This window comes from Felis catus, chromosome B2 (genome assembly GCF_018350175.1).
Source record: "Felis catus isolate Fca126 chromosome B2, F.catus_Fca126_mat1.0, whole genome shotgun sequence".
Taxonomy (NCBI): domain Eukaryota; kingdom Metazoa; phylum Chordata; class Mammalia; order Carnivora; family Felidae; genus Felis; species Felis catus.
In genome coordinates this window covers 37,071,211-37,088,938 of record NC_058372.1, presented here as the reverse complement: position 1 = coordinate 37,088,938, position 17,728 = coordinate 37,071,211, and the positions used below count along the sequence as shown (strand labels likewise).

Below are 17,728 nucleotides of genomic sequence, written 5' to 3'. Positions count from 1 at the left end.
TATTTAAAATATTTTTAGGTATTTAAAATATTTTTAAAATATTTAAATATTTAAAAATATTTAAAATGTTTAAAATTAAAATTGATTTTCAGTGGCCCCCAGAGAACAATGATTTTGCACTGAGGTCAAGAATAAGCTGAGTTTCATAAACGAATCTGCAAGATTCCTCTTCCCTTTACTTTCAGGGACACAATGCAATGGCTAGGACACAGCTGAGAGCTACAACTCACATCTGATGTAATACTTGAGTTAGCTCACCTGTTCGATCTGTCTGTACCATGTCGTCAGCACATCCTCTAGCTGACGAACCATTTCTGAATTGCTGGCTGCAGCTGTCACTTCTTCAAAACTATGCAGTTTGGAAAAATTGACATTGTCTACCTTCTTTAACTTAACTGTGCCCTCAATACTTACTCTAGCACCTAAAAGAGAAGAAACAATATTGAGAAGAGGTGTTTAATGTCAATGTGTGGTTCCAGCTATAATTACTCAAATGTTAGAGAAACATAAATACAAACTGATTGTTAGATTCTGACTTGGTTATTTGTTAATAATATGTATTTTAATAATATGAACTAATAAAGTTGTATATTTTCGAAAGAGCTAATAATATAGTAATATTTTTAAATATGGTGGAATTTTTCATTAATAACATAGGAATAGAATCTTCTTGCTACAATGGAAAATTTTTTAAAAATATATCCTACTCCTGCAAAGATCCCCGGATATGAGAGGTTCTAACGATTTGATTTCTTACTTCTAGGTCTCATAATTATTTTGTGTAATACTTTCTTTTAAGATGGAACGGTTTTCCTCTAAAGCTTATCTTTAATAACAGATCTTACAGTTAATCTGCTCATTTTCAGTAATGTACTAAACGTTAAATTTTGTACTTACCATCTAAAAATGAAAGGTATCTGTTGATGGTTTCGGTGAAAATGTGTTTTTCAGATTCTCCTTGCTTGGACTGGTTTAAAGCACCCCAATTATTCGTTGCAAGAATAGCTGGCACAAATATACTTGACAGCATATTCCTAATCCCAGGAAGGATTCCTGTTGATGCATCCAGTACAGTAAATAGCACTTCCTGAAAGGGTGGTGTTCAAATGTTATATGCTAATCCCATTAAAGAGCTGAAAATCATAACCTATTTTTCATTACATTAAGCATAGGCGATACTTTCTATATATTAGGAAAACTTAGGCAGTCATGGAAATAAGAGTTCTAAAATCAACAAATTTATATTCTTCCCCCATTCTAACCATTCCCATGTGTGTTCATCAAGGCGACACTTTCCTCAGTGCTTTACTTTCAACATAGGTAAGGAGACAACCTGGAGCCTATACAATGTGGAGGAAATGAAGCTGAGCCTTCTGCATAAAGTTCTTAGTGGAAAATTGCCCTGTCCCGGGAAATGAGACTAGAAAAACTCAATCAGAGTAAGGAAAAAGCAATGAAATTAGCCCTCTGCCCAGAATTTTAAGTGGAAAAACTGATCAGTCTCAAGAAATAAAATACACAGAAATCAGAAGTCCAGCATTTATGAGTGTGACATTTCAATTAATACAATTTAAGTGACATGGACATCCCAAGCCAAGAAATTAAGATAAAAAACTTGCCAAAAGCCACTACATTTCTTTTTAACTGTGAGCGTATGGCAGTGAAGACTACAACAGCTACAAGTACAGTACGGTGCCACAGCCTTGATTCGTGCTAAGGAGTCACCAGTCCTTCCTACTACTGCTTCTGCACCATTAGTCAAATGCCAACACAGCAAAAAGGGCAAATGTCTTCGTATAATGATAAAAATACATTTTGACCTTGCACATTCCATGAAAGGGTTTAGGGAACCATTATGAGGACCACTGATATACCATATGCTCAACTGCGATTGGTTTTACACAGTTATAATGGTGTAAACAAATATTTATCTAAGCGAAATAGAATATAACTATGTTATAGTTATATAAGAACAAAGGGATGGAAAATGGCAGGAGGGGCATAGGATAAAAAAGAGCTAAATCTTCATCTTCCACAGAAAAAAGGCAATAGGTAATGTCTAACCTGGCAAAGGAGCAATCAGAGCACACCATTTAGAGATATGGAGGCAAATGAAAGAATCTGTTGAGAGATTAAGGGTTGCTCCTGGAGAGTGAGATAGACATAAGTTTTCATAACAAGACTTACAGAATTTCTTCCTTTTTTAAAACTGCATACCGGGGTGCCTCAGTGGCTCAGTCAGTTAAGCGTCAAACTCTTGATTTCAGCTCAGGTCATGATCTCACCACTTGTTGAGACTGAGCCCCGCCTCTGGCTCTGCACTGGCTGCACCTTTTCTCTCTCTGTCCCTCCCCCCGCTTGTGTGCTTGCTCGTGCTCTCTCTCTCAAAATAAATAAACATGTTTTTCAAAATTGCATACAACTGTGACAAACATAAAAACTCACTTATAAAAAAGAATGAGTTGTTACAAACAAGTTGAAGGGAGAATTAGTGAAATGGAAGACACACTGGGGAAACACGTGCACATGGTTGGAGACATCATGGTGAAACTGTTTGAAAGACAAAGAACAAAATCAAACCGAAAGAAAAGACAGATCACCCATGAAGCACATTTACAGAAGAGGCTTAATCATCCACAAGAGATACCAGAAGACAATGCAGTATCTACAAGGAGTCACAGGGAAATGATTCCCAACCTAGACTTGAAAACCAAGCTAAACAACCTCTCTTAAAGCCATTTTTTGTCATAAACAGAAAAGGAGAAAAATTAGGGTGGATTTGTTACTTAGCAAGATAAGAATTTGCTAATATTATAATTTAGTCTCACAACAATCCTGCAAGGTGGGTATTACTATTTCCAAGTTAATAATGTAAAAACCTAAGTCATAGAAAAGAAAAGCAACCTGTTAAGGAACACTCCACTGGTCAGTGGTTAGGGTAGGTGACAAATTTGGGTCTATCTGAATAAAACTGCTGTTTTTCCCATGTCATCAAGCTGCCTTCCCAGGACTAGATAAGCACTAGATAAGTCTTTCTAAACTATTAAATAGTTAAAATATTAAGTAATGAGGAAATTAAAATAACTAATACTCAAAATAATGTGAACAACATTAAATTCCTTCCCAGTAAATGGAAGGATGGAAATTATTTGCACACCATCTAGAAGAAATGGAATTTTCATGAATTTTAAAAGCAGTGTCTAAAGGATAAATATCACTTCATTCTACTATAGTAATTTCTCAGTTATCCTGAATACATGAATACATTTTCTTGGAACTCAAATCAGTCCTATATACAGAAAGGAGAGAAAGTAAAGTAAAAGTGTAACTATGATAATACATTCAATGTTTAACTACAGGCTGGTGACGTCAACACATGGTAGAATAAGATGTCCTTTGTTTCTGTCCCCTAACAAAAAACAATAATTTGGTTTTTATCAATGGACAAAAGTGGCTTTGTGGGAGCTCTGCAATCCAGCACCATATGTCAAGGAACTCAGGAAGAGTCTCACCCACCATGCATCAGAGAACAGGCATCCAGACCTCAGTCTAGGTGTGAAACCTGCAGTGGCCATGAACCAGCTCTAACCCCTCTCAGACACTGTCCTAGAACCCCATGGAAAGCACTATTAATCACCCATGGACACAAGAGCCTTTGTGGAAGTCCAGATTTCCAGAAGAGAAGTTACTGCACACAGTTGAAGCAAAAAAATATGAGTTTGAGTGCACCGGATAAGGTAAGAGGAAAGACTTGACTTTATCCACATCACCCCTCCCCCAAGGCTGCACAGCTTAGGACCAAGGGAGATCTTCTCAGCCTTTAATTTCTCCTGTAGGGGCAAATGAGAACATGTAAATGAGCATCCAGCTTCCCTAGCTATGTAGGATGCTGCCAAAGAGGCTCATTTCTCTCCCACCCCATCCAGAGTACTAAATCATGAGCTGCATGGCTAGGGGACAGGGGGGTGTGGGCATAAACAAGCTGAGAGAGTGGCAGATAAGACTCTAGGAAGGCGCTAAAGGGAAGCAGATACTACTAAGCCCACCACAGATTCCATCAAGGAGCCCACCACCAGAAGCCCAGCATGGCCACTGGAAACATCTGACACATGGATTCCCCAACTGGCCCATGGGCGCCCCCAGCTCTCAGCATGCCTCAGCCACACAATGCCCCCTACCCTGTGGCTGGCTCCCCATGCATGCTCCTGATGGCAGCAGTGAGAGCACACTTTGGCAGATGGCTAGGGACTACATGAAGAAAGCCAGCCCAAATTTGTTGGCTAGGGGGGAGATCACAAACTTGAGCTTTAGCATCACCTTTGGGAAAACAAAAGGGAGGTTGTCAACTTGGTGCACTGCAGGATTGAGAGAAGGCATACAAGCTTAAGAATTCCTCCACAAAAGGGATAAAGAAGTGTAGAGCAGGTTTATCCACAGAAGGTCTCTGAGAGCCGCAGAATCACCAACAGGGCTGAGGGAAGATATTTTTCTCCCAAAGATGATAAAGACTAGGGGACATGACTACTACATCAAAGGCAAAGACAGCAATACAAAACTTTAAGGAATGTGATACCACCAAAGGATCACAATAATTTTCTAGCAACCAACCCTAAAGACATGGAAATTTGCAATTTACATGATAAAGAATTCAACAAAGCTGCTTTAAGGAAACTCAGTGAACTACAGGAAAACACAGAAAGATAATTCAATGAAATCATGAAAAAAATACATAAACAAGAGATTTAATAGAGACAGAAATCATGAAAAAAGAGCCAATCAAAAATTTTGGAGCTGAGGAATACAAAGAAATGAAAAGTGCAACAGTGGTCATCAACAACAGAATGGATCAGGCAGAAGAAAGAATCTGTGAGATAAAAGACAGGAACTCTGAATTTATTCAGAGTATAACAAAGAAAAAAGAATGAAAAACATTAAACCTGTGTGATCTATGGAATATCATCAAAAGCACCAATCTGCAAATTATTGAAGTTTTAGGAAAAGAAGAGAGGGAGAAGGGGAAAGAAAGCTTATTTAAAGAAACAGTGATTGAGAAAAGCCCAGATCTGGGGAGAGATTTAGATATCCAAGTTCACGAAGCTCATGGGTCACCAAACAAAACCAACTTAATGAGATCCTTTCCAAGACACATTATAATAAAACTGCCAAAACTCAAAGACAAAGAGAAAATCTTAAAAGTAGTAAGAGAAAAAAAGCTTGTAACTTAGAAGAGAACCCTCCAAGGTTGCCAAAACAGATTTCTTAGCCAAACCCTGACAAGCCAGGAATGTGTGGAACCATATATTCAAAGTGCTGAAAGAAAAAAAAAATGCCAACCAAGAATACTCTATCTGGCAAAATTACCCTTCAGCAATGGAGAGAGAAAGATTTTTTTAGACAAACAAAAGCTGAAGTAATTCATCACCATGAGATCCACCTTACAAGAAATGCTGAAAGGAGTTCTTTAAGCTGAAATGAAAGGACACTAATTATTCACATGAACACATATGAAAACATACAATACCCTAAAAAGGGTAAGTATATAGTCAAATTCAGAATACTCTAACACTGTAAATATGAGTGGTGTTGACCATGTAGCTCTAGTATAAAAGTTAAAGAATGAGTGTAATAAAAATAACTATAGCTACAAAGTTTGTTAATGAATATACAGTATAAAATGAGATACATTGTGACATCAAAACATAAAAGGGAGGAGTAAGAGGATAAAGTTTTTGCATACAATTAAAGTTAGTTGTTATCAGCATAAAATAAAGTGTTATAGCTATAATGTCTTATGTAAGCCTCATGGTAACAGCAAAGCAAAAATCTAGGGTAGATTCACAAAAGATTAAAAAGGAAGGGAACAGAGCATACCACATGGAAAAACACCAATTTACAAAGGTAAGTAGAAACAGAGGGAAAAAAAAATGGAAGTATGAAAAAACAAAAAGCAATCAATAATATATCATTAGTAACCCTTTACATATCAATAATTATTCTAACTGTACACGGATTGAATTCACCAATCAAAAAACACAGAGTGGCTGGATGGATACAAAAACAAAACAGCTATATGCTGCCTAAAACAGACTGACTCCAGCTTTAACGACATACAGAGGCACAAAGTGAAAAGAGAAAATAAATATGCCATGCAAATGGAAACGAAAAGAAAGCAGAAGTAGCTATACTTATATCAGACAAAATAGACTTTAAGCCAAAACAATAACAGTAGACAAAAAAGGTTATTATACAATGATACACAGGTCACTTTATCAAAAAGATAAAGCAGTCATAAATATATATGCACCCAACAACAGAGCACCTAAATACATTAACCAAATGCTAACAGATCTGAAGGGAGAAACACACAACACAATAATAGTAGAGGACTTTTAATACCCTACTTTCAACAGTGGTTAGTTCATCCAGACAGAAAAGAAACAAGGAAATATTTTACTTGAACTGTAGTTTACACCAAATGGACCTAATAGACATATACAGAATATTCCACCCAATAGCAGAAGAATATATTCTTCTCAAATGCATGTGGAACATTTCCAGGAGAGATTCTATGGTAGGCCACAAAACAGCAAATTTAAGATGACTGAAATCATACCAAGTGTTTCTTTTTCCAGTCACTATTTTATGAAGCTATAAATCAATAACAAAAGAAAGAAAAACTAGAAATTTCACAAATATGTGAGAATTAACACACTTCACACAATCAGTGGATTGTGTTTCTTTAGAAGAAATCTAAAGGGAAATTAAAAAATATCTTGAAACAAATGAAAATGGAAACATAACATACCAAAACCTATAGGGTTTGGGATGCAGCAAAAGCAGTTCTAAGAGGGAAGTTTAAGCAATAAATGCCTACATTATAAAAGGAAGATATTAAACAACCTAACCTTACAATCAAGGAACTAGAAAAAGAAGAACAAACTAAACCCAGTGTTGGCAGAAGAAAGGAAATAACAAAGAAAAGAGCAGAAATAAATGAAATAGAGATCAGAAAAACAATAGCAATGATCAACAAAACTAAAAGCTGTTTTGTGGAAAGATAACCACAACTGTTAGGAAGAGTAAGAAAAAAAAGAGAAGACTCAAATAAATAAAATCAGAAATAATAAAGGAGACATTAGGACCACAGAAACACAAAGGACCATAAGAAACAACTATGGGGATGCCTGGTTAGCTCAGTCTGTAAAGCATGCAACTCTTGACCTCAGGGTCATGAGTTCAAGCCCCACATTGGGCATAGAGATTACTTAATTTAAAAAAGAAAGAAAGAAAACAAAGAAACAACTATAGACAACTATATTCACACTAATTGGACAACCTAGAAGAAATGGATTAACTCTTGGAAACATACCATCTACAAAGACTGAATCATGAAGAAACAGAAAATCTGAACAGACCGATAACAAGCAGAGATTGAACCTGCAATCAAAAACCTCCCAACAAAGAAAAATCCAGTACCAGATGGTTTCACTGGTAAATTCTACCAAACACTTAAAGAAGAATGAATGCCAATCCTCCTAAAATTCTTTCATAAAATTGAAGAGGGAACACTCTAAACTCATTTTACAAGGCAAGAATCATCCTGATACCAAAGCCAGATAAGCAGACTACAAGAAAATTACCAATATCCCACTTATCAAAAGAACAATATCCCTAAAAAAGAGATGCAAAATTTTCAACAAAATACTAGCAAACCAATTCGACAGCACATTAAAAGCCTCATACATCATGACCAAGTGAGATTTATCCCTGGGATGCAAGGATGGTTCAACATATACAAATGAATAAATATGATACACCACATTAACAAAGTGAAGGATAAAAAGCATGTAATCATTTCAACAGATGCAGAAAAAGCATTAGACAAAATACAACACTCTTTCATAATAATAAAAAAAAACTCTTAAGAAATTGGGTACCGAAGGAACATACCTCAAAATAATAAAGGCCACATATCACAAACTCACACTTACCAGTGAACCAGCAGTGAAAAGTGGAAAGCTTTTTCTCTAAAAGAGAAAAAATGATTGGAAAAGATAAGGGTGCTCACTCTCACTTCTCCTATTAAATAAACACTGGAGGGGTGCCTGGGTAGCTCAATCACTTAAGCATCCAACTCTTGATTTCAACTCAGGTCTTGATCTCGTGGTTCGTGGGACTGAACCCCACATCAGGCTCCAGGCTGACAGTGTGGAACCTGCTTGGGATTCTCTCTCTCCCTCTCTTTTTGCCTCTCCCCCACCTCTCAAAATAAATAAATAAAACTTAAAAAAAAAGATAAACACAACACTGGAAATCCTAGGCAGAGCAATTAGAAAAGGAAAAAATATATATAAGTCATCCAAATTGAAAAGGAAGGAAAATTACCTCTGTTTACAGATGATATAATATTGTAAATAGAAAATCCTAAAACACCACCCAAAAAACTGTTAGAAAAATTGCCAGTAAAGTTGCAGACTACAAAATAAACAAACAGAAATTAGTCATGTTTCTACATATGAAGGACAAATCATCTGAAAATTAAATAAAGAAAACAATCCCATTCACAATAGTATTGAAAACAATACAATTCTTAGGAATAAAATTAACTAAGGAGGTGAAAGATCTCAAAACTATGACATTAATGAAAGAAATCAACTATGACAAAATGGAAAGATATCCCATGTTCGTGGATGGGAAGAATAAATATTGTTAAATGTCCACATTACCCAAAGCGACCTATAGATGCAATGCAATCTCTATCAAAATTTTAATGGTATTTTTCCCTCAGATAGAAAAAGCAATCCTAAAATTTGTATGGAACCACAAAAGACACCCAAGAGCCAAAGTAATCCTAACGGGGAAAAAGAAAACCAAAACTGAAGGCATCACACTTCTTGATTTCAAACTATACTGCAGCTATAGCAATCAAAACAATATGATACTTGACATAAAAATTGACACATGGGCCAATGGATTTGAATCAAGAGCCTAGAAATAAATCCACACATGTACACTCAACTAAAATTTGACAAGAGAGCCAAGAATATTCAATGAGGAGAGGATAGTCTTCTTCAATAAACACTGCTACGAAAACTGGATAATTAGATGCAAAAGAATGAAATTTAACCTCTATCTTACACTATTCACAAAAATTAACTCAAAATTAACTGAAGACTTAACCATAATACCTGAAGCCATAAAACTCCTAGAAATAAACATAGGGGAGTGCCTGGATGGCTCAGTCAGTTAAGTGTCTGACACTTGATTTCAGCTCAGGTCATATCTCATGGTTGTGGGATTGAGCCCCATATCAGGCTCTACACTGGACATGATATATGTTCCATTGTGTATATATATCGTACCTTCCTTATCCACTTATCCACAGTTGTACACTTAGGTTGCTTCTATATCTTGGTTATTGTGAATAATGCTGCAATGAACCTGGAGATGAAGATATCTCTTTGAAACCCTTATTTCATTTCCTCTAGATATATATCCAGAAGTAGGATTTCTGGATCATATGGCAGTTCCATTTTTAATTTTTTGAGAAACCTCCATACTTTTTTCCATAGTGGCTGTACCAATTTACATCCCACCAATAGTGCATGAGGGTTCCCTTTTCTCCACATTCTCACCAACACTTATCTCTTGTCTTTTTTTTTTAAGTTTATTTACTTATTTAAGTAATTCCTACACTCAACCTAGGGCTCAAACTCATGACCCTGAGATCAAGAGTCCCATGCTCCCCTGACTGAACCAGCCAGGTGTCCCTATCTCTTGTCTTTTGGGTGATAACCATTCTAATGGGTATGAGGTGATATCTCATTGTGGTTTTGATTTTAATTTCCCTGATGATTATTGACTTTGAGTATCTTTTCATGTACCTGTTAGTTATTTGGATGACTCTGAAAAAATGTCAATTCAGTTCCTCTGCCCATGTTTTAATTGGATTATTTGTTTGTTTGCTATTGAGTTACACAAATTCTCTCTATATATTTTATATTAACCCCTAATGAAGTAGATGGTTTGCAAATATTTTCTCCCATTCCATAGGTTGCCTTCTCATTTTATTAACTTTTTTTTTGCTGTGTTGAAACTGTTTGGTTTGATGTAGTCTGCTTATTAATTTTTGCTCTTGTTGCTTGTGCTTTTGGAGACATAACCAAAAAACCATTGTCAAGACCAATGTCAAGGAACTTTTCCCCTATGTTTTATTTTTTTAATTAAAAAAATTTTTTTGGAGTTTGGGGGATGGGGAGAGGGACAGGGAGAGAGAATTATTTAGCCATGAGAAGGAACGAAATCCTGCCTGTAAGACAACATGGATGGATCTGAGGTCATTATGCTAAGTGAGATAAGCCTGACAGAGAAAGATAAATACTGTACAATCAGACTTATATGTGGAATCTAAAAAAGTTGACCTTATAGAAACAGAGAGTAGAATGTTGATTACCAAGGGCTGTGGGGTAGGGGAAATCAGGAAATGTTTGTCAAAGGATACAAACTTCCAGTTACAAGATGAATAAGTTTGGGGGATCTAATGTACAGCGTGGTGATTATAGTTAATACTGTAATATATACTTGAATGTGGCTAAGACAGTTCATCTTAAATGTCATCACCAAAAACAAAACCAAAAAAAGGTAATTATGTGAGACGATGGAGCATTAGCTAATGCTACAGTGGTGATCAGTTCACAAAAGATAAGTGTATTAAATCAACATGTTATACAGCTTAAACTTACACAATATTCCATGTCGGTTACATATCAATTAAGCTGGAAAAAAACATTTAACCATATATTTGGAAAAGATGTAAACATACCTCATGAATATTTTTAACATTTATAGCAATATCATTGTGACAGCGAACAAAAAACATACACAATCCTTTTAGTTTCTCGGGGGCTGCGTTGTCTATATACAATCTCATCATTTTTGCCCCTTTGGTTGCTCCAGCAATAGTTCGACCACATTCTGAAAACAAAAATCAAGAACTTAGTGTATGATCACATAACTGATCAAATGTGACAAATTACCATGGATCATACACTGTGGTTTCTTGCTTTACTTTACCGTAAGCAATTTTTGATATGATTGTGGAATAATGTTTTTTTTTGTCTACAAAAAGATATCAATAATTGAAATTCTTAAAGTGCAGCCTCCTCAGTTTTCTTTCCCTGAGCTCTGCACTTTTCTCCCTTCAAAGTCTTCACACAAACTATTCTATCCCAACTCCAACCCTCTGCCTCTCTATTCCTACTCACCTTTCAAATCTCAGCTGAAACACTAGCTCTTGGAAGCCTTCACTGACTCTGCAGAGAAGATTTAGTCCCCTACTAACTACACTCATAGCACCCAAATTATGTTAAATTCTTCCTCGACCTGGTTTGGATGAGAATCATTTAATTTTCTTTTTTTTTTAATGTTTATTTATTTTTGGGACAGAGAGAGACAGAGCATGAATGGGGGAGGGGCAGAGAGAGAGGGAGACACAGAATCGGAAGCAGGCTCCAGGCTCTGAGCCATCAGCCCAGAGCCCGACGCGGGGCTCGAACTCATGGACCGCGAGATCGTGACCTGAGCTGAAGTCGGACGCTTAACCGACTAAGCCACCCAGGCGCCCAAGAATCATTTAATTTTAAAAACTATTAAAAATATAATAATTTTGTTAGATGGCTGGTTGTAATTTTTATTTTACTTATTTTTTATTTAGATTCAAGTTAGTTAACATATAGTATAGTATTGGTTTCAGGAGTAGAATTTAGTGATTCATCACTTACATACAACACCCAATGCTCATCTCTAACATGAGCACCCTTCTCTAGTGCCCATCCCCCCATTTAGCCCATCCCCCCACCTACCTCCCCTCCATCAACACTGTTTGTTTTCTATAGTTTAGAGTCTCTTATAGTTAGCCTCCCTCTCTGTTTTTATCTTACTTTATTTTTCCCTCCATTCCCCTATGTTCATCTGTTTTGTTTCTTAAATCCTACATATGAGTGAAATTGTATATTTGTCTTTCTCTAATTGACTTATTTCACTTAGCATCATACATTCTAGTGCCATCCACATTGTTGCAAATGGCAAGAGTTCATTCTTATTGATTGCCAAGTTATATTCCATTACATATATATATATATGTATATATATATATATACACACACACACACATACACACATACATATATATATATATATACACACACATATATACACACACATATATATACACACACATATATATACACACACACATACATATACACACACACACACACACACACACACAACATTTTCTTTATCCATTCATCAATCAATGGACATTTGGGCTCTGTCCATAATATGGCTATTGTTGACAGTGCTTGGTTGTAATATGGAAAAGCAAAATCAACAGTCTTCCTATTTACAACAACAACCAAATTTAGAATGTGATATAAAAGAAATTTTAAATTTTTCTCAAAACCATGAAAATCGTTTTTCTTCCCAGCCTTCCCTCCTTTGAGTGTGGGGGATTCTTTCTGTCCTGTGATTCTGGAAGACACCAGTGTCAGAGCCCTGTGGGGGAAATTCAAACCAGATAAATTAAACTCTCTGCAAGAATATAAATTCTGATTGGAGACACCAAAGGTAAAAGGGGATTTGAGAAACGTCAATACAGTGATGAATCCTAAAGAAATTGCCCTGAAATCTGTGTAAATGCTCTGTTCTTGTCCTTCCCAAGGCCTAGTGGTTCAACTAGTTCTAAACTTTGTGAAAAACCAAACTTTTTTTTTTTTTTTTTTTTGCTTATATATGCTTGAGTCTATTTCTACGGCCTGCAACCAAAGAACCCTGATACACAGTATGTAGCAATGGAAGAGCTCAATTGCTCATTCATGGAGGTTGGTACTCTACCCCTAATAACCTCCCTCCCCTCCTGCCTTGATAAGAACACCCACTGTCTCCTTTAGCAATGTATACATTCCCAAAGAGACAACTGCTTTCTCAACCTCCCTAATCCTATGGTTGTAGTGTAACACAGTTCTGGCTGATAAGACATAAGATAAATTTAGGCTTTCCTGATAAAGGGGAGCCTGCTTCAGATCTGTGTCTCCCTCTTCCTCTGCCCCTCCCCTGCTCACACTCTAAGGCCAGCAGAGTGAATGCTATCATGGGCTGTAATCATAATTGCAAATTAAAAATTCACTTATACATTTTACAAATTATACATACATATATATTCATATCTATATCTAGATAGATAGATAGATAGAATGGAATAAAATGTTTACTTCTAAAGGAATAAGTAGTGTGAACTTCAGAGAGGGAATCTGGTTTCAGAGATACTGGTTTTCAATCTGGAATACTAGGGCAGGCATGAGATATGAGCCTCACCTAAAGGCAGCAGAGGAGAAAAGTAAGAAAGAACCAATAGAAGGGACAATCCACAGGATTTCAAAGATAAGTAGTCTAAGACCAAAAGGATGGCCCTAGTTATTAACACAACAGTTTCACATCCTGATGAAGGGTTAATTATTTCAGGAATACTGTGAATAGTAAGGGAAGCCAGATATTGTGACAGCTGCAGCAGACACAAGATGCTGACCCAGGACCACAGGGACAGCTGCTGAGTTCTCATGTGGTTTCACAACTATTACTAGTTATCTGAAAACCTGTGTGCAAAATGGCTCCACCTGTTTGAGGGAGAATGCAATTAAATTCTAGTGAAAATGTGTACCCCAGGAGATACCAGTGACTTCTAGAAGTATATTTTCTCCTTAAATCATTATACTAATGCCTGAAATACATATTTGGACTGAAAATGTATTGTTTTTAAGACACTTTGGGGCGCCTGGGTGGCTCAGTCGGTTAAGGGTCCGACTTCGGCTCAGGTCATGATCTCACGGTTCATGAGTTCAAGCCCCACGTCGGGCTCTGTGCGGACAGCTCAGAACCTGGAGCCTGTTTCGGATTCTGTGTCTCCCTCTCTCTCTCTGACCCTCCCCCGTTCATGCTGTGTCTCTCTCTGTCTCAAAAATAAACGTTAAGAAAAATTTTTTTTTAAGACACTCTGTTTTCCACACATGAACTTCCGGTAAATTTTCTATATGAATAAAGGATTGTCTATACATAAGAGAAAAGATATGCTACACTTTAACATTAATTAACACCCAGCACATTGCCCTCGTGAAACATCCTTACCAATACCAGGGACATCTCCTTCTTGGTACAAAAATTTCAATGTCTTACGACCATCTTTCATAAAAAATTGAGCAAATGCGTCCAGCTGTTAAATAGAAGAGAAAATGATGATCAATACATGACTAGAGAACTACGAAAAAATGAGCCAAGCCCTGGGCTAGGCATTTTACATACCTTCATCCTCATCCTTTTGCAGACTGAAAAAAACAAAAAGAAGCTCAAAAATTTTACTCAAGATACATAGTGAGTGACAGGTACATCAGAATCAGGATTAGAATTGAAACTAATTTAACTCCAAAATTACCACGAGATATATGGTAGATTCTATTTCTGAACCCCATTAATGATCTACAAATATAAGTAGGCAACCACTTACCTGACCCTGCCTCACAGAATCTTACAGGAGTAAATGAATGAGTCCAACTTCAGGTAAATATAAAGAACTATGATTAAAACAAACTACTCTTAAAAGCTGACTTGGGAAACAGAAAACTTGCCTTATTAACTAACTCGGTGACCAAAATTGGGTTTTTTGACCAATTATTTGAGTAATTATGTTTTCAGCACTTGTAATTTGACCCATACTGTAGCCAAACTAGTGTAAAAACAAATTATTATAATGAGAGTGTCCCATATTTATGAGCATGAAGCTCGTATTTAATTACTTTTAAGTCAGCGTAACATCTATGTAAGTGGAAAACTAAATAGGTCATGTAAACAAAAACCCTCACACATCAATTGGGAAATACAAAGTTACTCAACCCACTTCACCTAGTCCATTGATTACATACATAAGTGTCTCTCTTGGGCAGTGGGTTTCTTTTCACTTATTGACCATGTGTGGGAGGTATCCCAGATCTCGCAAAGCCTCTACCCCTAGGACAATGGTTCTCAAACATTAGTGTGCACCAGAGAAGCACCTAGGGAGCTTTTAAAAGACACAGAATGCTGCAGGGCCCCTGGGTGGCTCAGTGGGTTAAGAGTCCAACTTCAGCTCAGGTCATGATCTCATGGTTCGTGAGTTCGGGCCCCATGTTAGTCTCTGTGCTGACAGCTCAGAGCCCGGAGCCTGCTTCAGATTCTGTGTCTCCCTCTTTCTCTGCCCCTCCCCTGCTTGCTCTCTGTCTCTCTCCCTCAAAAAAAAAAAAAAAAATACAGACTGCTAACCCTGAGGACTTGCATTTCTAAAAAGGTCCAGGTGATGTTGATGCTGCTGGTTCTGGGACCACGTTTGGGAACCACCGCCCTAGGAAATGAAACAGAGCCACAGAGATGTACAAAATTCTAGCCCTTCATTTTCTATTCTTCCATCTCACACATCAGCTTGACTCTTGCATAATTACAATCTGAAAGATACGAAAACTGTCAGCACAGCTATCCTTGCCAAGGTCCATAAATTCTTTCTTGCTCTATCTGATTTTATGACCCATCGGATTTGAAAGCATCCAAATTCTCAAAAGTAGAGCTCATACTTGTGATAAAAAGGCATCAAAATATCAAATGCAACAAATTCTTGGTTTTTAGACATACTGTATTCTGAGACCAGCAGAGTGAATGCTGTCATGGGCTGAAATCACAGTTGCAAATTAAAAATTCACTTATACATTTTATAAATATTTCATCTGAGCTTCACCACAGCCTTGCACTAAATAAGGGTGGCATTATTATGCCGCTCTTGCAGAAGACAAAAACCAAAGCTAAAAAGAATTTGAGTGAAAAACCCAAAGACACACAACTGCAAGTTCAGAACCTGGAATTGGGTGCCAGCCTTGGGCAACCAGAGCTGCACTCCATCCACAGAACCACAATGTTGTTGCCTTGACTCTGTCATGTAAGCCAGCAAAGCAAGATAGTCTGTGATTATCCTGAGCAGTGCTGAATGAAGGGAGAAGCAAGAGCATGAATGCCAATGTGGTAGAAACCTCACTGGTAGAAACCTCATTGATCAGGGTCCTGGTAAGAAAAGAAGTCTCAACAAAGGGGTTTTGAAGAAAACTTTATGATAAAGAGGCTACTGCCAGAGGCCAGAGCAGGGTTAAGGGAAGCTGTGGCACGAGCAGCAACAACAGGACTATCAACAAAGGAAAAAGAAGTACCAAGGCCTGAAAGTGTGATGACTGGGTGAATGGTGTATCTGGATGCAAGTGGACGCAGAGCTGTGGGAGAAGATCTGTTTGGGAAGGACTCTAGTAAGAGGATATGACCGTAGCCAGAAAAATAGCCAAACAGGCAGAAATAAGACTTCTCTCCCCATCTGCCCTCTAATCTCCTGCTGGTGCTTCCTAGTGACTGAGTCACATGGAAGCCGGAGAGCAAAGGAGCCCAGGTGATGGGTTCTCGAGAGGTCAGCTTTCTGGGCCACAGAGTAGGGTGGTGAAGGGTGGGCAGTAGATCTGAAGGCAAACAAAATAACCATCACACTCTCACCATCACCCTTTGTGGGGACTTTAATGAGCTGCTTTCAGGCTTCATTGTTACACCAGGTTTCACATAAAAGGAAAACCTTTTCATATACCCAGTTTCCTAAACCACTACACCAAACCATTCCACCCCTCGTTCCTGGTTCCATCTTCTTATTCACCTGTCCACCAATCTTGATGCCAATTTACTATAGGTACTTTCTTGATCCGTTCGACCAAATAAGCATTCTTATCTCTCCCAGATTTAGAGATTGGTTTCCTCCCTGGCTGTACTATCTCCACTCCACCGTGGCTTTGCAACTAATAAACAACTCTTACTGGAACACTTTTCCTGGTTTGATTCTTCCCTTAAGATCTAGGTTTCCCTAGATTTCCTAGATGGGCAGCCTAACCAGTGTCTAACCTGGTCCATGGTGGCCTCAAAGGAAGAACCTAACCACACAGACCCAAAATACAAGACATTGTCCAGGAATGACAAATGAAAAGGTTTTCAGGCTTATGATACTCTCACTTCCTGGCCAAGAGAGTACCCAGTGAGAAAGACTTCCTCCATACATAGACTATCAGCCCAGAAAGCCAGCTGGCAAATATTTAAAAGTGAGATGACCAGCTCCACAGGCACCCATCTCGATGTAGTCCTAGCAGCTGTCCTTCTCCGACATTACTAGCCAGCACCAATGTATATGCCTAAATCTTTTACAGAGCTTCTGGGATTCCAATTGTGGGATTAACCAAATTTATGGCCTAGAAATTTTCAGGTGAAACAAGTTTGATTACCTATCTTGCTGTACAAGTGGTATCATCCACAGCCAGAACAGGCTACAGAATCTGTGGGGCCAGTGCAAAATGAAAATGCAGGAACATTGTTAAGAAATTAAGGTTTGGTGCACCTGGGTGACTCAGTCAGTTGAATGTCCAACTCAGGTCATGATTCCAGGTCATGGAATCAAGCCCTGCATCAGGCTCTGTGATGAGCATGGAGCCTGCCTGGGATTCTCTCTTTCTCTCCCTCTGCCCTCCTCCCCCATTCTCTGTCTCTCTCTCTAATAATAAAATGAATATTAAAAACATCATTAAGAAATATTAAGACTCTTAACTATAGAGAACAATGGATAGTTACCAGAGGG

General features: G+C 37.7%; 1 protein-coding gene across 8 annotated transcripts in view; it reads right to left on the bottom strand.

Moving 5' to 3' along the window:
• DNAH8 (dynein axonemal heavy chain 8) overlaps positions 1-17,728 on the bottom strand; it is a 330,151-nt gene that overhangs the window by 295,799 nt on the left and 16,624 nt on the right. For 7 of the 8 annotated variants that reach the window (XM_045057489.1, XM_045057486.1, XM_019830547.3 and 4 more), the window contains exons 5-8: positions 14,182-14,266; positions 10,823-10,974; positions 898-1,087; positions 259-422 (exon numbers count right to left, since the gene is read on the bottom strand). In XM_045057489.1, coding sequence (XP_044913424.1) covers positions 259-422; positions 898-1,087; positions 10,823-10,974; positions 14,182-14,266 — 591 coding nt within the window. Of the gene's footprint in view, positions 1-258; positions 423-897; positions 1,088-2,445; positions 2,524-10,822; positions 10,975-14,181; positions 14,267-17,728 lie in introns of those variants that run through there. The other variant, XM_045057488.1, reaches the window with a different exon arrangement.